The 24,439-nt window shown below is 44.3% G+C and overlaps 1 protein-coding gene across 1 annotated transcript in view; it reads right to left on the bottom strand.

Moving 5' to 3' along the window:
- The window catches only part of ATP8B4 (ATPase phospholipid transporting 8B4 (putative)), a 5,389,235-nt gene that overhangs the window by 4,002,482 nt on the left and 1,362,314 nt on the right, over positions 1 to 24,439 (bottom strand). Inside the window, exon 6 of the mRNA XM_069624764.1 lies at positions 20,187 to 20,259. Coding sequence (XP_069480865.1) covers positions 20,187 to 20,259 — 73 coding nt within the window. The remainder of the gene's footprint in view (positions 1 to 20,186; positions 20,260 to 24,439) is intronic.

The following is a 24,439-nucleotide window of genomic DNA, read 5'->3' as shown; positions in this document are numbered from 1 at the left end:
ATCTCTTGAGGATGCTTCTCAGACTCACTGCCTTGGCTCTTAGGCGCGCGACTAGCAGTCATCATCGACTCCCTATCGGCCTCACGATTGCGCAATGGGTTCAGAAACCTTTTTCAGTTCTTTTGAAAGGCCGGCAGGTGCTGCCTTCGTGAACACTTCTAACAATAGATCCAAAATTATCCCAATCAGCCTTAGATGCTGATTTGCTAGGGAACCTTACCCTCTCTCTGTCAGGTGAGGAGTCCAAAGATGAAGGGGAGTGATGAAGTCTCTTCTTCGATTAAAAAAAATAAAATAAAAACATTTGTATGAGAAGATAATGAATGTTGTTAATCATTCCTTGATCGGGAGCAGTTGGAATGTTTAGTGCGCTACTTAGCTCTCTGAGGTGAGATTCCCTTGCGCCCTTTTCATAGGACGATCTCTTTTTAGATGGGGTGGTCGAAGAATATTTGGATGGTGGCCTACATACGGTGAGCTTCCCCTTCCTCTCCTTCAAGGGTGGGAACATGGGAGTAAAATTGAAAAAATAACCGATATATCCAATTTTACTCCCATGTTCCCGCCCTGTTGCCCGGTGGGCGCTTTCAAACACAATTTACTTGAGAGAGATGAGCAGTATTCAGGGTTTACACAATAGGCCTACAGTACTATGGCACAAGGAAACACTGACCAAAGCTTTGTAGTAAAAAAAAGTATATATATATTTATTTTATACACTTCTAGTAAACACAGTCATCAAGCAAGTTAAAACTAAGTCAAAGAAAAATATACACACTCCCTAGTTAAATTGTAGACCAAGTGAACCAGAGTGAAAACTGAGCAAAACGGCACAGTGAAAACCACACACAAGGGATACTCTAGCAATTTCTCACAAGGGAGGGAAAACACATGTTATACAGAGATATCTTCTTACACACCCTAGTAACACTTCCTATCAGTTTGTGAACCAGTTTAAGCAAGACAGCACATCAGTATAGGAAATACTGAGAAAAATGGCACTTCACAAGTTTTTAAAAAAAGTGAAGGAAAAGGTGGTCATAAGAAGTAGATGCACCAACACAGTTATAGTTGAGAAACAATCTAGAGAAGGCAGTTCTAACAAATTTAGCCAGAGTCAATAGGCCTGTGCCAGAGTCAGTGGTGCAGGGCAAGGGCCCAGGAGCAAAATGTTCTTGTAGCTGCAGTCAAGTCTTTGATTAACGATTTTGAAAAGGTGGATGCAGAAGGTGAAAGACATTGTTAAGAGAGAGGGGCGGCCAACCCAACAGGTAGGTAAAGGATTTAAAAAACCTTTAGCTCTACCGCGAAGGAAGGGCGGCCTGGCGGAACAATGTACCTTTAAAATGAAGAAGTGGCTCCTGTGGTGGCGGTTGTTTCTGGTAGTTCCTGCAGTTCGGGGGATCCAGCAGAGGAAGAGAGGCTCTCGTCGTGGAGGAAGGTTCAAGTTACTCCACTACCCAGGGATGAAACCAGCCGCGATGCTGTCCGACAAATAAAAGGTACGCTCCTTTAAATCGTGGTCCGGGTGGACTGGTGCCTGGCTATCCGGCCTCCGAGTACAGGGTACTGGCGATTCGACCAAGGCAGGTCCGGGAAGGCGATTGGCATACTGGTTGGCCCCACCAGATGAAGATCTTCTCTCGTTGTGTGGAGAAAAGTGGTGAGACGCTGCAGCAGGGCTTCACCGGTGGTTCAGTCGTTGCAGATGTCTTTGGATTCTCTCCTCTTCGGCTTCTTAATTTCAGTGGCGACGTCTTGCTCTTCCAGTCCTCAGGACCTTGCTTTTATGCAAAAAGATCCCCATTCATACAGCCTAGCTGTCACTCACACAGTGGAGTGGAGAGAGACCCTCCAGCCTATCAGGATAGAGTGCGACATGGGTTGCGGAGGCAACCCTGTCCAGGGGTCCTACTCCCCCCCACACAATGGACCCACCCCAGACTCAGTGGCGCCGAAAGGAGGGCTTTTTGGCAGAAGCCCGCCAAAAGGACGAACAAAGGATCCCCGATCTGGGTTAGGAGTTTAGAGAAGGAAATGAGAAAGAAGTTATATTAAAGTTCTGGCAAATAAAACCTACCGGAGTAAAGTTAATATTACAATGCACTGGCGGTATGTTAGAGGCTGTCAGAAAATATGGTAGCCTCGAACAATGGGAAAATCCCATAGGAAAATATTTGCGGTCGAATATTTATGGTAGTAACCACTGCCACCAGCCAGAAACTTTTGAGAGAGGGACTGTACGGTACCCTCTCGAAAATGAACATAAGGGAAAAACTATTAACCCTTCACAGTGCCTCCATAGTAAGATGGTTTGTACTGGTTTAGTTCATAAAAATTGACTAGTAAAGTCAATGGGGACTTTACATGCCCTGGGAGACAGTAGTCAGTCCCAGGGTATGGAGTCTATGTTTGGGGTTCGCTACAACACCCCTGTGTCACTGCACGGAGGGTGCTGTGTAACACATGTGAATAAAGATGGTTCCTATGGAGGTGAGAAAAACCCCATAGACATTAAACACAAAAATAGCCCAGAACACACATAGCAAAAATGCCTAAGAGTGGGAAAAAGTGTCTCACTCTTAGCAGGAGAAAAAAACAAACCCTTCAAATCCGGCAAAGCTGCTGAGGGACTCTATAGGTAAGGGAAATTAGCCATAGAATGAGAATTCTCCCTAACAATCTTCACCGAAACACAGCCCTGCACAGCTAACTACAGCTAATTGCGAATCCCTACTAGTCAAACTATCTCTCCTGCGCACTCTCTCGCACAGCTTCCTACTCATCTACAGGACCCCCCCGGATATAACAGACATTTCGCCAACAGTCTATGCGACTCACTAGCAGCCACATTAGTAAACCACCCAGCACTTGCCCAACTGGGGGACTTCAATATCTGGTTTGACGTACCCAACAACTCCTTGACTCATCCCCTTGTCGACAGTCTAGAGGCACTCAACCTTAACCAGCATATCTTTTATTCTATTTTCATTGTGTTACAACTAAAAATCCGTTTTTCACAAATACATAATCAATAAAACATGTCCATACTGTTACACATGGCCGTAAATGGTCACTGTGGGCACGTACCCGATTATACGGTACACATACCGCTTGAGTGGAATCCTTTGGAGGAGCAGTTCCAAGATGGACGCCCATAGAGACATTCGAGCGGACAGCAGCGGTTCAGTCTTCCCACATCCTTGCGAGACGCCGCAGAACGCTCACGTGACCCTATTTCCGGACTCGAAGCCTACGGATCTTCGCGTCGCTTCGCTACTGACGCTCCGTGAGTTCGCCATCGCTTTTCTTGCCTACTTGCAGAAAATGTCATGCTAATCTTTTCTTATTCTTCTAATTCCTTGTCTCTCAGTCATTTTCTACAGTTACTCTACTCAGCCCCCGTTCCTTGTGAGTGCAGACCTGTCCAGTTTATCCAACATTATTCAGCCGACTCGAGAGAAGTCTCTCCGGCTTTCTTTTCCTCCGAGAAACCCGCGAGGGTAAGCCCTGTTTCCTTTGAACCCCCCCGTTCTTTGCTTCAATCAAAGTACTTACCTGTCTGTTCTTAGAGAGTTCCTGTTGCTTACCTGCAAACCTTTTGAGTACCCATCTCGTGAAGACTAAGCCTTTCTAGACTCTATTAACGGTGAGAGGATCCTCCTTCCGCCCTTTACTAAACATCCAACTCTCATTTCCATTCTAATCCTCTTCTTGTTTTCCTTTCGTGCATCCACAGGAAGCCTCCCAGAGGACATCAGTTTTCTACCACACCTCAGGAACATCTTCACTTTCACACCCGCCTGAACTTCGAGACTCCAGACTCGTCCAGGGTTTTCTTCCCATTAGAGGGTTTCCCTGGCGGTCCTGTCCTCTCCCCTGGTATTTCTATTTCTAAGTCGGGGGGGCCAGGATTGCCTCAGGGGAACCTTCACAGCCACATTTGCCACTTCCATATTGGATTCTTTGACTTGTCAAGGTGAGTGAGTTGAAACCTTTGGTAATCATCTGCTTATTCATACCGTAGTTTATAGTCTTAACAGTAAGCGACGCCTAAATATTGACAGTGAGTATCCTCATGGAACAAAAATTCAGCAATTAATGGCGGCCATGCAAGCCATGTCGTTAGAGGTGCAATCTTTGAAACAAGATAACGCTCAACTGCGACAGCAAGTCGCCAGGGCTTTTTCAGACACTCCCCCGTCCTCCTTCCACACAATCATGTATGATGGTGATCCTTATAAACTTAAGGAATTCCTCGATAGTTGTACAGTACAGTTTACCTTTAAATCACGCTTTTTTCCTACAGACAAAGACAAAGTGGGATATGTGATTTCTCATCTTTCGGGCCCTGCCTTAGCTTGGGCCACTCCTTTAGTCACCTCTAACAATGCGATTCTTGACTCTTACCCAGCCAGCTTTAATAGCCTTTATTCTATGTTTGGCAGGAAGGAAATAACAGTTGCTACACAAGAAAGGCTCCTTGATCTTAAACAGGGGAATAAGGATTTACTAGAGTACATCACCCAATTTAAACAATTGTCCTCGGAATTGGGTTGGCCGGATGACGGACTTTTTACCCTTTTTCGTAGAGGATTAACAGAAGAACTTAAGGATGAGCTCTCTAAAGTGCTCCGCCCAGCCAACTTGGCTGATATGATCGCTCTAACTATGCAGATAGATTATAGGATGCATGAACGTTCCTACGAAAGAAGAAAGGGCAAAGGACTACGATCACCTAGTGATTATTCCTCTACAGGGAATAAAACTCTCCCTCAAAATGAAGAACCTATGCAAATTGGGGACATAAGAGGACCGTTATCAACGACCGAGAGAGAAAGGAGAAAGACACTCGGATTATGTATGTACTGTGGGTCTTCCTCTCATGTGTTAAAGAATTGTCATTTGGTGCCCCCATGTCGCAGTCCTAACACCAAGTCGGGAAACTCCAAGACCCTACCGTTAGGGGAGGAACGGTAGGGAAACAGAATCCTCCTTCCCCATGTCAAACCAATATGACTTTAGACAAAGCCACAAATAATCAGACGATGGTGGTAGTATCTTTATCTATGATATTATCTGAACATTTACTACCCGGCATTCCCGCATTGATTGACTGCGGTGCAGCAGGTATTTTTTTGGATTACGATTGGGCAAAGAGACACAGTATTCCTCACATAACTAAGGCCTTTGTTACTCCCATCCAACGAGTAGATGGGAGTCCTTTAAGCTCTGGTCCTATTAAAGAACAAATTAATCCAATTACCTGCATGATAGCTAACCACAAGGAAACCCTAGTTTTCGATCTGATCAAAACTTCACATTTTCCTATCATCTTGGGGCTTCCGTGGTTGAGACTCCACAATCCTTTCATTAACTGGTCAGCGGGTACTCTTTTCCTAGGGTCAGAATATTGCATACACCTTTGCCTTTCCCAGGAATCGGTAGGTTTACATATCCCCTCTGTAGAGGCTCCTAATTCTTCAGTAGCAACTATCAATCTACTAGAAACTGTCCCTAAATGTCATTGGAAATTCCGAGCTATCTTTGAAGATCCCGAGTTCCCTACGTTACCTCCACATCGGAGAGATGATTGCCATATTGATCTGCTTCCTGAACAGCCCATTCCTTTTGGTAGGATGTATGTACCCCCCCAACGTGAGAAGAATGTTTTGAAAGAGTACCTTCAAACCAATTTATGAAATGGCCTTATAACCGAATCAGTGTCACCGGCGGGAGCTTCTCTGTTTTTCATCCCCAAAAAAGACTCAGATGAACTCTGCCCTTGTATTGACTACCGGGGTCTAAACAAGATAACCATCGCTGACAAATACCCCATGCCTCTCATAATGGACATCATCGAAGCGGTTCGAGGGGCGACTCTCTACACAAAGCTTGATCTTAGAGGTGCTTATCATCTCATACGAATAGCTCCAGGTGATGAATGGAAGACTGCTTTTCGCACACCTTTTGGTCATTTTGAATATCACGTTATGCCGTTCGGTTTGGTTAATGCCCCGGCTATCTTTCAGCGGTTTATGGACCATCTATTTGCCGACATTTTATTTAATTTTGTCATCATCTACTTGGAGGATATCCTGGTGTATTCCAACAACCCTGAGGATCATATCCAACATGTTAATACAGTTTTGGAACGGCTTCAATCAAATAAACTCTACTGTAAAGCCGCCAAATGTGAGTTCCATCAGGAACAAGTTAACTATCTAGATTTGTACTGTCCTCTAAGTCAATTTCTATGGACCCGAAGAAAGTATCAGCAGTTTTGGATTGGCCATCTCCTGCAAGTGTAAAGGACGTGCAGCAGTTTTTAGGGTTCGCAAACTTCTACCGGAAGTTTGTTCCCTGTTTTTCCAAAATCATTCTACCCATTACCAGACTTTTGAAAAAAGGTAACACGTTCTCTTGGAACGATTCAGCTCAGAAAGCCTTCCAAGCTTTAAAAGAAAAGTTTACTTCTGCTTCCATTCTTATCACACCCGATCAATCTAAGCAATTCATTGTGGAAACAGATGCATCACAATATGCTTTAGGAGCCGTACTTCTACAAGAGACGGAGCAGGGGGAAGAACGACCAGTAGCCTACTTATCTAAAACCTTCAATACAGCAGAACAGAACTACTCTGTACTTGAGAAAGAATTGTTGGCTATTAAGCAGGCCTTCAAGGAATGGAGACATTTACTATTAGGATCTACCCATCCTATTAAGGTTCGCAGAGACCATCAGAATCTCAGAGTGCTCCAAAATGCTTACACTACTAACGGTCGACAAGCCCGCTGGGCTCTTTTTTTTCTTCCCTTCCGGATCGAATTCACCTTTCTGCCAGGGAAACACAATCAAAGGGCAGACGCTCTATCCCGCAAGGATTCCCCTACTTCTAAATTCTGTTTGGAGAAAATGTTTCCCAATGCTCAATTCATCGCTGTCATAACGGACTTTCTTCAAAAGGTGCGAATTGCTACTGCGCAAAATCAATCATTGTGTGAGTGTATCGCTTCCTCCCATCAGCTTACTAAAGAAACGGGTTATTTCTTTCATGGGACGCAGGTTCTGATTCCCATTCCTTCATTACAGCTGGAAGTGCTACAAATGTGTCATGATTCACGGGCTGCGCGTCATCAAGGGGTTCTTTCCACGTTACAACAACATTTTTGGTGTCCAAATCTAAGATCTGATGTCCGTGATTATGTTGCAGCTTGCAGTATCGGTGCTCATGCAAAGACTCCACGAACCCCACCTTTGGGATTACTAACAAGGATGCCTATCCCAGACTGACCTTGGCAAATTATATCCACTGATTTTGTGTCTGATCTACCTCTATCTGAGAACAAGACAACCATTATGGTGACTATAGATTATTTCACTAAATTGGCTCATCTCACCCCTTTAGAGAAATTACCTGGAGCAACATTAATGGCTAAAATCTTCCTCTCTGAAATGTTCTCTCGTCACCGTCTACCAGATACCATCGTTTCAGATTGGGGTCCTCAATATACCTCCTTCTTTTGGCAAAAGATATGTCAAGTCTTAGGGGTCAAACGTTCCCTCACCTCAGGATACCATCCCCAAACCCATGGCAAACGGAACGTTTGAATCAGACCCTAGAAGGATATCTACGATGCTTTGTATCAGCAGCTCAGGATAATTGGGTGGAATTGCTTCCATTCGCTGAATTCGCCTACAATAATTCTTACCATTCTGCTCTCAGGACCAGTCCCTTTCATTGTTCTTATGGCTACCATCCCTCCTTTGTTCCTACTGTTTCGACTTCTACTTCCAGCTGCCCGGGAGTGGATAGCCTTATTGCCGACATTCAGGAAGGTCAGAAACTGGCTAAACAATCTCTTCTGGCGGCTCAAGACCGTGCTAAACAATCCGCTGATCTTCATCGTCGATTAGCCCTGTCACTTACTATCGGTGACCCTGTTTGGTTGGCATCCCGCTTCCTTCCTCGGCGCCTTGTCCCATCAAAACTCTCTCCAAAATACTTTGGACCGTTTAGGGTGTTGTCCATGGTGGGTGCAGCGGTGGTCAAACTGGCTTTGCCTGCCTCCTGGTCTCGTATACATCCTGTGTTTCATCTGTCACAGATCAAATTGGTTGTGCGAGATCGATTTCACCGGAGCAGAGGTGCCCCTCCAACTCCTGTCCTTACGGACTGTGGTTGAGAATTTGAGGTTGCCAATATATGTGACTCTCGTTATCGGCGAGGCCGATTGCAGTTCTTGATTGACTGGAAGGGCTATTCCCCAGCGGAAAGAACATGGGAACCAGCCTCTGGGGTTCATGCACCTAGGCTGGTGCGCCGGTTTTTTCGTCTTCACCCGGGTAAACCGGGGGCGCCCCCCCCAGCAGAAGGGGGTATACTGTTACACATGGCCGTAAATGGTCACTGTGGGCACGTACCCGATTATACGGAACACGTACCTGCTTGAGTGGAATCCTTTGGAGGAGCAGTTCCAAGATGGACGCCCATAGAGACCTTCGAGCGGACAGCAGCGGTTCAGTTTTCCCACGTCCTTGCGAGACGCCGCAGAACGCTCACGTGACCCTATTTCCGGACTCAAAGCCTACGGATCTTCGCATCGCTTCTGCTACTGACGCTCGGTGAGTTCACCATCGCTTTCTTGCCTACTTGCAGAAAATTTCATGCTAATCTTTTCTTACTCTTCTGATTCTTTGTCTCTCAGTCATTTTCTACAGTTACTCTCCTCAGCCCCCGTTCCTTGTGAGTGCAGACCAGTCCAGCTTATCCAACATTATTCAGCCGACTCGAAAGAAGTCTCTCCGGCTTTCATTTCCTCGCAGAAACCCGCGAGGGTAAGCCCTGTTTCCTTTGAACCCCCCGTTCTTTGTTTCAATCAAAGTACTTACCTGTCTGTTCTTATAGAGTTCCTGTTGCTTACCTGCAAACCTTTTGAGTACCCATCTCGTCAAGACTAAGCCTTTCTAGACTCTATTAACGGTGAGAGGATCCTCCTTCCACCCTTTACTAAACATCCAACTCTCATTTCCATTCTAATCCTCTTCTTGTTTTCCTTTCGTGCATCCAGAGGAAGCCTCCCAGAGGACATCAGTTTTTTACCACACCTCAGGAACATCTTCACTTTCACACCCGCCTGAAACTCGAGACTCCAGACTCGTCCAGGGTTTTCTTCCCATTAGAGGGTTTTCCTGGCGGTCCTGTCCTCTCCCCTGGTATTTCTATTTCTAGGTCGGGGGGGCCAGGATTGCCTCAGGGGAACCTTCACAGCCGCATTTGCCTCTTCCATATTGGATTCTTCGACTTGTCAAGGTGAGCGAGTTGAAACCTTTGGTAATCAGCTGCTTATTCATACCGTAGTTTATAGTCTTAGCACATACATACAATCATGAACAAAGTCAAAAATACCTCAAATATTTTTACATAATTATCCAACAAAACAACATATCCTTAATTAGAGAAGAAAAGAAGAATGAAGTGTAAATGTACCATATTATTAGCTTTTACAGTGGGCATTTTCGATAACCCCGGACGATTTCAAAACCCTTATTACAAAGTCAAAGATGTTTCATGGCCTGCAATCAGCCTATCCCAGAACATATCTGAGTTCAATCGCTACAAACTGCCAAAAGTAGTAGTCTTACATCCAAAATTCCTCCACATTCCATCAATATGTGTTTTATGGACTGCCTACTCAGGTCCTAACAGCAAGGGCACAATGTTTCTGCTTCTTCAATTCACCCCCATCTAGTCAACCCCTCCCTAGTATGAACACGATTTTAACAAAATCTTAAAACGTTTTATCTTGTACTCCAATCTGGAAACTTTCACAATAATTTTGGGAGGAAAGCAATTTTTTATCATATGGTGACAGTGAAGTTGTTGTTAAGGACTCTCGCATATGGTTTATCGTGTGGATCCAGTCCATACGCATTAGAGCTTGCTTAGCCTTCATGGGATTGACGATGAGTGTTTCTGCATCACTTTCGCAATCTACCAATGCTATTAATACCAAGTTCTGCAAATTAATCAAAACTGCGGAGCAGGATCTTCCCAAATGATCCCGTAGGTCCTCATATAGGGAGTTAGTCTGCGGAATCATGATGTTATGTAATAGTGATAGCAGCTTCCATTCCACCTGTGCTTTGAGTGATCTGAGGCCCAGCTCGCATCTGAGGCTAGCCATAGTGAGGCTCTGGGGAAGACCTAAAGCCTTCTTCCAAATTCCTCCCTCCAATCTCTGCCAATCCACGTTCCAGGCCAGAGGTTTGGCTTCCATCCCATAGATAGTTTTCGGAATAACTTTATCTGTATAAAACTTTATCAGGGGCATGATGGAAAACTTGCAATATTTTCCCAATATTTCTTTTATTTGTGGTGTTAATTGGGAAATGTTTTCTGTGAAATCTTGTTTAATTTGCGCCATTTTAGAGATGGTGTAGAGTGTGGAACCTAGGTAGACCACTTCCTCTACCACTGGAATGCTTTGATCCCCCAAAGCCCAGACACATTTATGACCTTCCTTTTCACATCTTCTAAATGCTACTATTTTAGACTTGCTGGATTGATGGATAGGTTGTTCATTTTTTTGTAGCATTCTAGTGAATTGAATAGACGCTGCAAACCTACTTCTGTGTTGTCTAAGAGGACAATATCGTCCATGTATGCCAGCTATTTAATCGGATTACTTCTGACTTTGGGACTAGGTAGAGCTGCAGATTCAATCTCCCTCCCCATGTCCACCACGTAAAGATTAAATAGGAAGGGTGCCACCATTCAACCCTGCCTGACTCCCCTCTCAACTTTAACATAGTCAGAGAGTGAGCCTTCAGCATCCAATCTTATTCTTACTGTGTTGTTCTCATACAACATGGCCAACATAGACAGAAGTGGTTTAGCTATTCCCCAGCTTTCCAATGTATGCCATAGCTGGTCCCTAAAACCAGATCGAAAGCGCTGGATAAATCTATCCATGCACCATAGAGTACTAGTCTCCCTTTCACTCCAGAATTGCCACTTAGTGTGGCTAAGATTAGACCATTTAGCGATATCGAGAGGCCTTTACGAAAGCCTGTTTGTTGTTTTGGTAACATATTGCTTCGCTTAGCCCAATTTTCCAACTCCTTCAGCAGAAGGGTTGCAAAAAGTTTACTTTCGACATCCAAGAGGGTGAATGGTTGGTAATTTGTTGGAACTGTTCTGTCACCCCTCTTATAAATGGGAATAATTATCAATATCCTCCAAGAAGTAGGATAGACTCTTCTCTTTAAGATTTCTCTGAAAAACCGTGTTAGTAGCCCTGACCATAGGTTTATATTACCCTTCAATACCTGGCAAGTCAAACCATTTGGGCTGGCTGCTCGAGAGGAAGATGTCTTTTTAATTAATTCTACGACATCACTCTCAGCGAAATCCAGAATCCAAGGAATATCAGGGATTATAAAACTAGGTCCCCCAGATGGTTTGTGATATTGACTGGACAGATGGTTAATCCAGTCAGTTTCTGGCACTACATTTTTTTGGCCATGTATTAGTATGATCTCAGCCACAATCATCACTGGCCAAAAATTACAAGAGGTATTTTCACATAGGACTTTGAGCATCTGCTCTACGTCCTTTTGTAAACGCTGTGCTTGACGTTGTGTCGGCCAATTTTTATAACCTCTCTTAATGCTGGGCATTTTTTTATAAACTCTTCAGTATCCTGAATTTCTATTCTCAAGGAACTTTGAGAAGATCACATTTCTCTTTTTGTTGTCCAGGTCTCTTCATCGAATATGTGATGGTAAGATAACTGTTTTGATTGGCTTGGTCTTACTGGATGTTCTACAGAGCATACAAAATCTTGAAAAAAAGGGTGGACCATATTTTTGCTTGAGATCCAGGGCTGACATACCCTGACAAGCCCTCTGCAGTTCGTCATTCAGACAGATGCCGTTTTTTCTATCTTTCACCAATCAATTTTTCCGATTGTTAACGGTTAAAGATTGGTAGAAATATTCCCTTTTTTCAGTGAATTGCCAAATAATTTCTGATTCTAATCGTCTGTGGTCACTTGAACCCCCTTCTTTGATCTCAAAATGTTTGGCCATTTCTAATGCTTTCAGTGATAAAAAAAGATGTAATCTGTGGTAGACATAGCGTTCCCACGTCTCCATGTGATTGCAGGTTCAACATCACCTTCTATGGATCCGTTTGGCCATCCTCATGTTCCATTCTGCAAAGAATGCCAACCATCTTTTACCCCTGGGGGTGACCCTTTTCGTGTTTTTGCTCATCACCCTTAGATGTTGTAGTAATGCATTGAGTGTTTAAATCACCTGCTACAAGTACTGGGGTCGCTGGATAATCCAGGTTCACCCTGGTGAAAAGATCAGACAGAAATTCGTAATAGATTTTGATGTTTGTACAGGTGGGGTCCCAGTAGAGATTTACTGCAATACATTTTTTTATACCCTAATCAGAATTTAGGGATAGCTTAGCCGCCAGGATTCCCTCCTAATTGTTAGCTAATAGTTCAGATTCCACTATTATGTTCGTCCTCCAGGCTATACATAGATCTCCTGCAAGCCTACCCCTCCCATGAAACAATGCTTGTTGATGTAATATTTTAAAGCTCTCTATTTGAAAGGGATTGACTAGCCAAGTCTCCTGGAGGAACACCAAATCACTCTTCCCAAAAATTGCCTCCTTCATTGTTAATGCTTTGAAACAACTAGAACCCTGCGTGTCCCAACTCACAAATCACCACTTCCTCCGATTTAAGGGATTCCTTTCCCACTCCCAATTTATAGAAAACCTGTGTTAGGGTTTCAGGGAGCATGGACCATGCTTTCTTGTGCATTTCACCCTGGTCTATCAGACCGCCATTAGTTAACACTGTTTCTGAAGATCCTATTATATTAGGCTGTGTATTACGCTGTTTCTTTGAGTGATCCCCCTCCCCCACCCCTGCCAAATCATGTGTTTTTCCTGTCAGGTCTACCGCTGGGAGTATTGTAAAGACCTCAAGGCTATGGATTGGGAGTGATGTAGATGCTGCCAAGATTGCCTTTACCCCCACCTTAGATTTCAAGCCCACTTCCGCCATCTGAATAGTATCGGCAGAGGGAAATATTACAAACTCTATATCCTCTAATGAAAATAGATAGAAAGCTGGGACTTTTTTCAAGTATGACAATATTGCCCCTCAATTCCAGGATTTATAGTTCAAATTCTGTTTAGTACACTTTAGCCATGGTCTTGGTACTGTATATTGAACAATTTCTTCAATGTTTGTCGTTGACTCCTGACTTGTTACTAAGTCCGCCATCATTCTTCTGCCCTTGTGTTCCTCACCAGTCTCTCTTCCATCCCTTCTTTTTGCATGACCAATATGTGGAATTGTCTTGAAGTTAATGGACCCGCATACTGCTTGACTTTCCAGGCCCTGGATTCTGGTTAGTGTCACTTTAGCACTCCCTGTACACTCTTCACTGGATTTTGACTTTCCTGTAAGGAAGATTGGAGCTAATTTCAGCACTTGAAAATGCTGTTTTTTTGGCTCTTCACACTGGTTTCCTGTTGCAATCTTCTTTCTCGTCGGTATTAAGATTGGGGCCCATTTAATGTGGTTCTCCACCGACTTTGGTTCCGAAGTGCCATTCTGTGGGTATACCCTTCTATTACCTATTAATGCCTTGGCTCCACTCGGGGTATCTTTGGCATCACTCAGTGCTTTCATAAAGCTAATTTTGCCTGTATTTGTTTTAGCTTTCTTGTTCTTTGTTTTCTTCCCTTCTCGTTCTTATGGGGGTAGAGATTCAGAACTTCCCCTTTTCTGTTTCTTTCATTTTGCCTTGCTTCTTCCCCGATAGTTCTGATTTATACTGCCCATCCAAGGATCTTCGTTCAGCTTTACTTCTTGCGGGTCATTTTGGGGTACATCTTGTGCTGGGACCGTGAGTTCATTTGCCTCAGTCTCGACGACCTGAGCCAATCTCCGGAATTCTTCAAGAACTGATTGTGATAGAGGTGTATCATCAAATGGTCCAGCAACCCTATATTCCATGGACACCAACTAACCTTCAACTACTACCTCCTTTTTCTCGATGGTATAGTTGAGCAGTTCCATGATTAACCCCTTTGATTCCTTCCCTCCTATCTTTAGCTCTTGAAGTAGTTCCTTTATCTCGGACGCATCCGATTATTTGTTTTGCGACCACTTCAAATAAGTTTGTTAAGGATGGAACTATCGTAGTATTCAGAATTTTTTTTAAGCCCACGATTGAGGAGTCGCAATGCTCCACTTCTTTGGTTATTTCTAGCAGCACCCCCAAGTGAACTTGTACCTCACTCTTCAACATTTCAAACACGTTTACGAGTGAGTTCAACACAAAGTTAAGGGCTGCTAGTGTAACCTCATTAGGATTTGTATCCTGGGTAATCCTTCCTGGGGTAACTTGATTTGTTGTTTCACCCACAGTATATCTTGGGTCCGTTATATCCAGCAGTTGTTGGTCCTTGGAATTTAATTCCTACACTGAGTTTTGGGTTTCGTTTATGGTTATTGGAGATAGATTTAAGTCTCGTGGGAAGCCTCTTTCCATACTGACATCCCTCATTATTCTATCAATTTCCAATGTCCTTGCAAATGTGATTTGCTCTTCTAGTGTCTCTGTGTCCAGATCACCCACACTCCAAAGCCTTCGTTTCAAAAAGCACTCCTTAATTTTCTTCTTGATGTTTGTTGCTGTAAGGGTGAACTCTTTTTCTGACTGTAGTAATAGATCAAGGTTGGTTATCCCACCCTGACTCAAGCAATTCAATTGCTGTTTAGGGGTGTCAACTACAGTATACACTTGCGCATGTACAGTTACTTCCTGCCCTGCTGACATAACCTGCTCACGATGCACATCCTGCTTTGTTAGGGTCTGATTTTCTTTTGTCAAAAATGAGCTGTCCCACTCATGGGCTCTTGGATCGTCAGTAAGAGCACCACTCCGTAAGAAGTATTTCGCCTGCATGCTCTATATCTTGTTTCTCTTTACACTCCATGCACAAGTTTAGTCGTATCAGTTGACACCACGTGAGTGTATGCGGCTACAAGTATGTCTCCTTTAAGCCGCAGTGGAGCGAGCAACAAATCAACCCTATGGATGTAAGCCACTATGTATTGGTTGACATATATCCTGCACTGCTTTTATTCTGCACTATGGGATTGGAACTTGTAGAAAGAGCTTGTATGCGATTGTATAGTGCGGCTCCTTGATTTTACACAATCACTTGCAAAGTTCCTATTAAAGGTGCATTACATTTCGTGCTGTGTGCCGCCAGTTTGAAGGTAACAACATCATTTCAAACACAGTCCAAATTAAGAAAGCGGATAAGAACTTTGCACCCTAGCACGAGCATGGCTTGGCACAATTTTCCACAAACACGAGCACTTCGTACTCAGACGCTTCTGCGCCCACCAGCCAGCCCGTGGCTCCAATGTGCTCAATGCTGGGCTTCGTCATGCAACACTCCAGAATCCCTGACGTCAGATCCCATTCACGCTCCCTTTTTTACACGTACAAGGGGCTCAACGGCTCTAAGCCCACAGTCGCCACCCCGTTAGATGCTATAGAAATAGGGAGTAGGGAGTAAACGGAGTGCATAGAGTCCAACAGACAAAGTAGTGTGCACGGTCACCTACTGATCTTCAACTGGTCCGCTGGTCTCCTGCTGTAGACTGCAGAGAATGCAAACACCTCTGTGACCACCTCCGCGATCCAGCATATCAAAGGACCGACACACACTGCAGGCCACACCCTTGATGCCATTTTCAGCTCCTCTGACCTCATTTCCACATCCATCCCTAAACCCCTCATCTGGACTGACCACTCAGCCATACCTTTCTCTGTCCGCACACCGCCCCACCTCCCAAGGCTTCCTCTATCCTTCCATCTCAGTTAAAGTGCTGGAACAAGGCCACGATTTTACCTGCCCTTCCCTCTCTTCTGGCCACAGATAGACCCATACCCATCGAGCTCTTTGACTGCCCTTCCCTCTCTTCCGGCCACAGATAGACCCATACCCATCAAGCTCTTTGACTCCTGGCTAAACAATTCACTCCTTCCTCTCACCCCCTCCAGCTCTGCTCCCTCCCGCAAACGACCAACCCCGAAGTGGTTCACCCTCCCACCTGAAGCATTCAAAACCCAAAACCGCTCCCTCAAGCCCAAACGGAAAGCCTCCAGAATCCCTCAAAGCAAATCAGTGTACGCCCACCATCACCGAAACTACAAATCAGAGACCTGAAAGGCCAAAAAAGCCTTCTACAATCAAAGAATCCTGAGCTGCCACAGCAGCAGCAAAGAGCTCCACAGGAGCATCACTGAATTCCTGAACCCTTCCTGCACCTCTGCCCGAACCACCTCCACGCATATGCTCTGCAACTCCCTCTCTGAACACTTCTACACAACAGCTCATGACAGGACGGCCAACCTCATCGCCAAACTTTCCAACCTCACTACCCGCCCAATGCCCATCCCTGGAAGAATCAACCCTCCTGCCCTCAGAGACCCCTTTGTTCTGCTCTTTCAACCCTATCTTGAGTGACGAATTTGTCAAACTACAATCCGATAGCCGACCTTCCGGCTCCTCCCTTGATCCTTGTCCTGCCTCGCTCCTCAAAGAAATCTTCACTTTCACATGTGCAGGAGAACTGGTGAGGTCCAACATTAATGACTCCCTTACCTCCGGTCACTTCCCAAGGTCAAACCTCTTCTAAAGAAAGCACCCAACACCCAATTCTTGGCAAAGCTCATCGACCGGACTGCATACTCACAGCTCAACTGTTTCATGGAATCCAACAAACTCCTAGACCCCGCGCAATCAGGTTTCCGCAAGTGCCACGGAACAGAAACCACGCTGATCTCTAACTGAGATGACCTCAAAGTCACCACAGATTGAAGGATGCGCAGCACTTGTTCTTCTTGAACTCTCGGCAGCTTTTTACACTGTGAACCACACAATCCTCCTTGACAGATTACACTCTCTAGGAATCCTAGATTCAACGCTCAACTGGATCGCTTCATTCCAAACTAACAGACAGTAAATCACCTATCTCCCCCTTTCCCCTCCACTGCACGACCAGTGAACACTGGAGTACCCCAAGGCGCCTGCTCCCCACCCTTCTCTTCAGCCTTTATATGGCTTTTCTGACCGGGCTCATTCGCTCTCACAACCTCACCTACTATAACTACGCGGATGACACACAAATCATCATGAGCACTCACAAATCAACCTCCAATCCTCGCCCTGACCTAGCAGCATATCTCACAGACATTGACCTCTGGATGATGAGTAACCATCTCCTTGTGAACCCAGGGGAAACAGAGATCATGGTGTGTGGCAAAACAGTTCTATTCCTGCAACTGTCTCCCTAGCAACCCTCCCTCGGCCCTCCCCCTACTTCCACCACTGTCAAAAACTTTGGATGCACAAGGGATTCTGACCTAACTCTGTCTCGCCACATTAACAATGTTCCCAAATCCTGTCACTTCCACCTCAGGCTTCTGTAGCGCATCATCCCTTACCTCACCTACTCCAATAGACTGGCTGCAATTATGTCCATTGTCATGTCCAGACCTGACTATACAAACTCCTTTCACCTGGGTGCACCGACCTACCAACTAAACAAACTCCAAAGAGTCCAAAACTCGGCTGCCAGACTACTTCTTGCACTGGGACGAAGGGATCACATCTCACTTGCTATACTCACCCTATACTGGCTCCAAATTGGACGAAGGGCCACCTTCAAAATCCTGTGCGTTAATCCACGAACGGTGCACAAAGCCGGCCCCGAATATCTACAAGAAAAGATGATTCTATACCTCCCAACCCACACCCTAAGGTCAAGCATGGCCCACCTGCCAGTGGTTCCCGCCTCCAATTCAGCCAGGATTGGAGGGTCTGCCTACTCAACCCTGGCGCCAACATTGTGGAACTCAGTGCCTCCTCGAATTCGACACAGCCAAGATTACATGGCTTTCCGGAAAGCACTCAAAACCTGGCTTTTCCCCTAAAATCATGCAAGGGACCGTTTGGCCACTCGGCCTACGATCATCGGCCAAGAAATGGCTTGGAACCCCATCAATAGGGGAAGGTAAGAACAACCAGGACATGAAAGCTGGGTCCAGTGATCAATTACATTCAACGCTATGAACCTGCTGGCCCCTACATGTTTGGCAATGAATGTTGATTGTGTTAACCTAAACCAGTGTTGTAATTGAAGCCCATGACTCCAAACCAGAGGCATATTAGCACTTTTGTTCTTACGCTATGACTGGGCCTGTTCATTGTCTTTCTCCAGGTATAGACTACGTTCCTAGACCAGGAGATGTGTATCTCTATTTATCTGGAAACTAATGTCCAGGACTCCAAACCAGAGTTCTGTAGCAGTTATGTTCTTATACCATGACTGGGCTTGATCATTGTCTTCCTCCAGGTATGCACTACGTTGTCAGTCCAGGAGATGTCTATCTCTGTTAATCTTAGTTATCCGGAAATTAATGCGCAGATCTACAAACCCCGGGCTTAGTAGCACTTAATTCAAAGGATATGATTGGACCTGATCTTGTTGCCCGCCAGGTATGCAATGTGCTCTCTGATCAGGTGATGCTTACCCTGATCTGTCTGGGAATCAATGCCCATAGCTCCTTAACCCGGGACCCAGTATCACCAATGTTCTGAAGCTTTCATAGGGCTTGCTCTTTGTCTCTTGCGGCTATGCACAATGCGCTCCTATCAAATTAATTCTCTAGCACTCTCAGCTCTCGCAAGGGACAATGATGCAATGTAATTTCACAATTCAAACCATAAACCATGACGGCGATATCCAACCACTCGCTGTGAACATATACCTGGGACCCGGAAAAATTGGCCCATTAGCACTTATGCTCTAGCATTAGAAATGGACTGACTTTGTTCCACCTTCAAGGGAATACGCTCTTAATCAGGTGAGGAATCTGACAAAGCAAGTTTGTGCAAGAGACACTGATGTGCTGTCGCCTGTTATAAATACTCACACACTAGACCAGGAACACTCAAACCTCCGCTGCACATAATAATGTCAGTCAGACATAGCACCAACAAAGTGGCCTGATGCTGGACCTTCTGATTCATTGAGTACCAGTCATCATATCCTGGATGTACTCATCCGATACAAAAGAACTGGATGTAACTGCACACTGTGAAGGTGTCATCCAATACTGAATTGCAAACTCAACACGACACAGGGATGACCATAGACCTGCAATCGCTTAGCAAAGTAAATGTTTTAGAATCAGGCCATTCTACACCAATAACACTGTCAAGCAGGGAAAGACACGCTAAAGCTTGGTAAATAGAAAATACTCCACACTAGACCGAGAATGTCTCTCGAAGAACTAAAGCTCCAAAGGTCTAAAATAGGGAGATATGGTCACCTTGGCAGGCACTGGAAGGTAATCAAGAAGAGGGGTCTCCCTCCAATCCGCACAGATACTCACACATATCAGTGGCTAATTCATTCCTCTGCACAAACAAACAAGAAAATGTAGCTATACCCCTCGATTAATTCAGCCTAGCTGCATGCATACTTATACATCTCCATGAACACCTCAACAGTCTTTAGAACACAGCTATGCCCCATGAAAAATCAGCCTAGCCGCACACATAATCTCATACACAAGCTCTACCACCCCCAAAATGCAGCTACCCTCAAGTCAAATAGGCTTTGCTGCACACATTCTGCTGATCTCTCACAACCAATGCACCACACCTAGCATTAGAATGCAGCTACACACCACGTAAACTGCCCTGGCTGCACACATACCGAGTGCCCTCAAGCACTATTGACTACCCTAATCTATCCACTGACCTGAACTACGATCGTGAGGGCGTTCACCCTACATCACGTTGTAATCATACCAATGGTACACAAGGCACAATAGAAATGCCCAATAACATAACGTGACATAACTACAATGGTCAAATCTTCCAACGTCTGTAGGTTAAATGCTACAGACACTGGTGCCTCTCTATTAGCCTTTTACAAAGCATGTTTCAATTAGATGAAGGCCCTTAAAACAAAAACATCAAATGAATGTAAATAAATTCAAAGACCTTCTTCTGTTTGTACGTAAAATAAAAAAAGGAGAAAATATGTTTGCTACTCACAACTACAAACTGATTGTTTTCCAACTTAATGAGATCGCCTGCTCGTACATTCATCCATTTTTCACCCTGCAATCTGAAGAAAAACAGACAACTTCATTATCCATTGTATTTCAGTTTCTGCCATACTGCCCCAAACTATCATATTCTACAACATTACTCACTGGTACATGCACATAATTTGCACATTCTATTTAATGTAATGACCAACACATCAGTTTCCTTCACATCGCCAAGGTGACTTTCACATTACTTGGAGTTCCTTTTCGAGACGATCTCAGACTCCGTATAGAGGTTTTTTTGGCAAATAAACATATAAACACAGGAGCCAACTGGGGGAAATTGGTGTGAAGGGTTGAACGAGTGGCTTGGACTGAATTCCATTGCATGCTTAAAGTATTTTCTTGACATTATTACTAACAAACACTAACAATTGTTCCTATTAGTAAAACACTACAGATTCTTTCTAACGTTTTTCCCTGTACTTGACTGTTGCAGATTGAGCACATCTCATTGTTTTCGTAGAATCATAGAATAGAGAAATGCTGCTCCTTAAAATATTGCTCTTGTTTAACACGGCCATCTAAATTCACTCCTCTTGAGGAGAGGTTAACATTATTTCTCCTAAGCAATCAGGTAGGGTCTCGGCCAGAGGTCAGCTGAGCAATGTCTCCTCCTGCTTTTGAGAGACTACTGCAAGGGCATAGTTATGTATCACCTATGTGATGCAGACTGGGACATGGATTCTTCTGTTTTCCTAAGCCCAGATCTCATACTTCCTTCACCTCACGCTTCTGTACAGGAGAGCAACACTGCCTTTTCATTCCGGTCCAGCCCTAGGGCTGCCCAAATTAAGGATAATGGGAAAAAACTCCTTCCGCTTACCAGGCTACAGGTGAAAATCAAAATTACATGCTCAAGCCCCTGCAGAGGGCTCGAGCATATAACACATTCCGAGGCCCTATTTTTCCAGCTGTACCCTGAGCTCGCGATCTTAGACTCGGGAGGTTGAGAAGGGTATTAAGGAAAAAAAATTACTTATCTGCACTTAACGGTCACAACATAACCAACATTTCTCAAACAATATCTAACGCCTACAAACATCATCGGCTACCAAGACCTTCTGCAAACTACCCCAGTGAACAAACTAAAGGAACTGAAATGGTGCTCAGTTTGATGAAGGAGGTACGTAATGTGTTTGTCTATTTGAAGAACAGGGGTGTCAAAGTCGATCAAAATTAGGTACAGTAGCACATACAGTGGAGGTATTCCCAAGAAGGGTGCCTAAGCAATAGCACAAAAATGAGACAAAGTAGTGAGCCAGCTTATAAGGGTGTGAACAAACTAGGACATAGGTCAGGGGCAAAACAAAAACAAAAAAATAACAGGTGATTTTAAAAGGTAACATTAATTTAGGGAGACAAGTGCTGCAAACCAAGGAGTGGTACTTTTCAAATGTCCAAAATGATGTTATTCTGCGGCACTGGAGGGTGAGGAAGGGAGAATGGGTAAGAAGGTGATAGGAGCTCCCTGAAAGGCATGCAGGTTCTGAAAGGCATGCAGGTTAAGTGTAGGCTGAGCTTTGAAGAGATCCACAGACAGCCTGGCTTTGATGGTGATGCACAGCAGGTTCCAATGGAGTGAGGCGAGTACGGAGAAAGAGCAGAAGCTAGAGAAGGCAGAGGGGCATGGGAAAGTAAAGTTGGGTACCGAGTAGGAGCGAGATGGTGTCAGCCAGGTATTGAGGAGCATGGTCATTGATAGCTTTTAAGAACATGAACTTAAAAGGGAGCAGTTGTGCATGGAGAGCCAATGATCATGATGTTGGTAGGTAGAAGTGGGAGAGGATTTGGGTTAGACTGTAGAGAGTGCAGGTAGTGAAGTTGAGAACTTTGTTTAGAGGGTGTAAAGAGAAGAGAGGAAGCCCAAGGGATAGGCACAAGCAGTAGTGGAGTTGGCTGTACATGAGAGTGGCAATTACTGTTTTTGTAGTGTGATAAATCCACATTTTCTGAATATTGATAAGGTTAATACGAGAAGCAGAGGTGGTGGTAGTGCAAAACTTAATTTAAGAAAGAGTTCAATATTAGCCACAGAAGAGCCATCCCATGATGGAATGCACTGACAGTTTGTGATCCATTCCGAGATGGTTGGGTGAAGGAGGGAAAATAGAAAAAGATTTGAGTGTCATCAGCAAAGAGGAGGTAGTTAAAGCCAAAAAGATGACTAGGGCAGAGGTATAGAGGGCCAAGAGCAAGGGTCCAAGGACTGATCCTTGGATGACACCATCAGGGAGAGGTAAGAAGTCAGAGATTTGAGAGCTCCAGGTGATTTTAAAGGCGCAACCACCAGGCATGAAGCATCCAGGCTAGAGCAGGTTCGAGAAGCCGAAGGTTCTAGAGAGTATGGAGGAGAAGGGTGTTCGACAGTGTCAGAAGCAAGCGAGAGGTACAAAAGGATGCATACAGAAGAGAGATTGGAGTTGTGAGCATAGTGAGAAAGTTGGAGACATGTATAAATACAGTCTCAGTGGAGAGTTTAGCACAGAAGCAAGAATGAAGTTCAGCTCCAAGGCCAATATCCCCAAGGTACTAAGTGATCCAGTTCAAAACCACCCTATTGGATAATGATGTCTGTTGGGGTTGTGGTCTTCAGGGGGGCACCTTATCCCATATGCTATGGACATGCTCAAGGGTATCCACCTTTTGGAGTCAAGTCTTGAATAGATTAGATAATATACTGGAGGACTCGCTACCACATACATATTATTCGACAATTTTGTTATAAAGCAGAGAGAGAGGAGATAAGGCCAAAGTAAGAACAGATTGGATCAATAGGGTATGGGTAATGGTGACTAAGCAAATATAAAAAATTTGGAAATCAAGGAAAAAGCCAAATGTAGATGATTGGCTGTTAGATGTTTGTACTTTGTCTTGCTATGAGAAAGTAATGTTAATGAAACAGAGGCGAGAGGAGCATTATCTTTGAATTTGGGGTTCTTTTAATGAATTATACAGCTGATACTCATTAATCACATGCTTTATTTTCTATATGACATAGTTGGGGGATTGTTGAGATTTTTATATGGTGTTGTGTATTGTGTTTGTTGATGTTGTATTGTCTGTTGTAGTCGGATTTAAGAAATGTTACTATGGGATAGAGATTTGTAGTAGTTTATTAAGGACTTTATTTTATGAATCTTAACACTATTATATTTGATTGTTTGATAAATATATGCATTTTGTAATTTGAGTGCAAATCCCTGATGTAATGGATATGTTGATGTCACCTTTCTTTTGTATGACTTGTTCTGAAATAATAAATAAAGTGATTTAAAAAAAACACCCGCTCAAGAAACCTTTGAATGATAGGGTCGGAGGAAAACCAGGTAATAGTTTGCTGCGTCCTGTGGGTCAGCTGAGTATTACTTAAGGGGTAGGGCAGTTGCAGATTTGATGGATGCATAGAAAAGTCCAATGGAGAAAGAGAGAGAGGTTAAAGAGCGATGAGAGAGGGTGATTGGGACTACGATTTTTACCACTGAAGGAGAAAACGGGTGGAGAGGAGCACAGGATGGGTTGGCACTGTGAAGGATGGGTGCTAATTTTGTAGGAGGTAGGGGAGAAGTATTCGAGAGTATATAATAGATATGGGGAGAGGTGGACAGGAGAGTGGAGAAGAGATAGAGATAGAGGAGGGCTGTCACTGTCATGGGTTTTAAAAGTGAACAAAGTCATTAGCAGAGAGGGAGGAGGGAATGGATATTGGCGGCTTGGGAGGTGTGGGCAAAGCGGAGAGGGTAGAGGACAGTTTGTGGGGGTGATTGAGAAGGGTGGTGGTTAATTTTGTGAAGTAGGAGGATTTGGCAGCATCCAGTGCAGGGGAGACAGAAGCAAGTGAACATCTGTAGGGTAGGAGCAGAGTAGGGGTCTGGGATTTGTGCTTGTGCTTGTGTCATAGGTCATGATACATGTTTGTTTTTAGGGGCTAGATATCAGAAGTGATCCAGGGCTGGCGACTGGGGTGGGAAGGTGTGAAAGTGTATGCTGGATAGTATTCATCTAAATAAGTCGTAAGTGCATAGTGAAAGTTACAAAAAGATACATGACATGGAACATGGAGCTTAAATAAAAGTCGGTGACACCTCCACCTGTTTTACATTGTGTGCTTTCTGGAGGATTTATTTCCTGAACGAAGCAGGGGCAAACAATTGTAAAAGCTGTTTCACCCGTTTCCCCTGCTCCACTAAGGAAAAG

The sequence above is a fragment of the Ambystoma mexicanum genome, chromosome 11 (assembly GCF_040938575.1).
Source record: "Ambystoma mexicanum isolate Mex_15411 chromosome 11, UKY_AmexF1_1, whole genome shotgun sequence".
Taxonomy (NCBI): Eukaryota; Metazoa; Chordata; class Amphibia; order Caudata; family Ambystomatidae; genus Ambystoma; species Ambystoma mexicanum.
The sequence above is the reverse complement of the archived record's forward strand: the minus strand, read 5'-3'. Positions and strand labels throughout refer to the sequence as shown.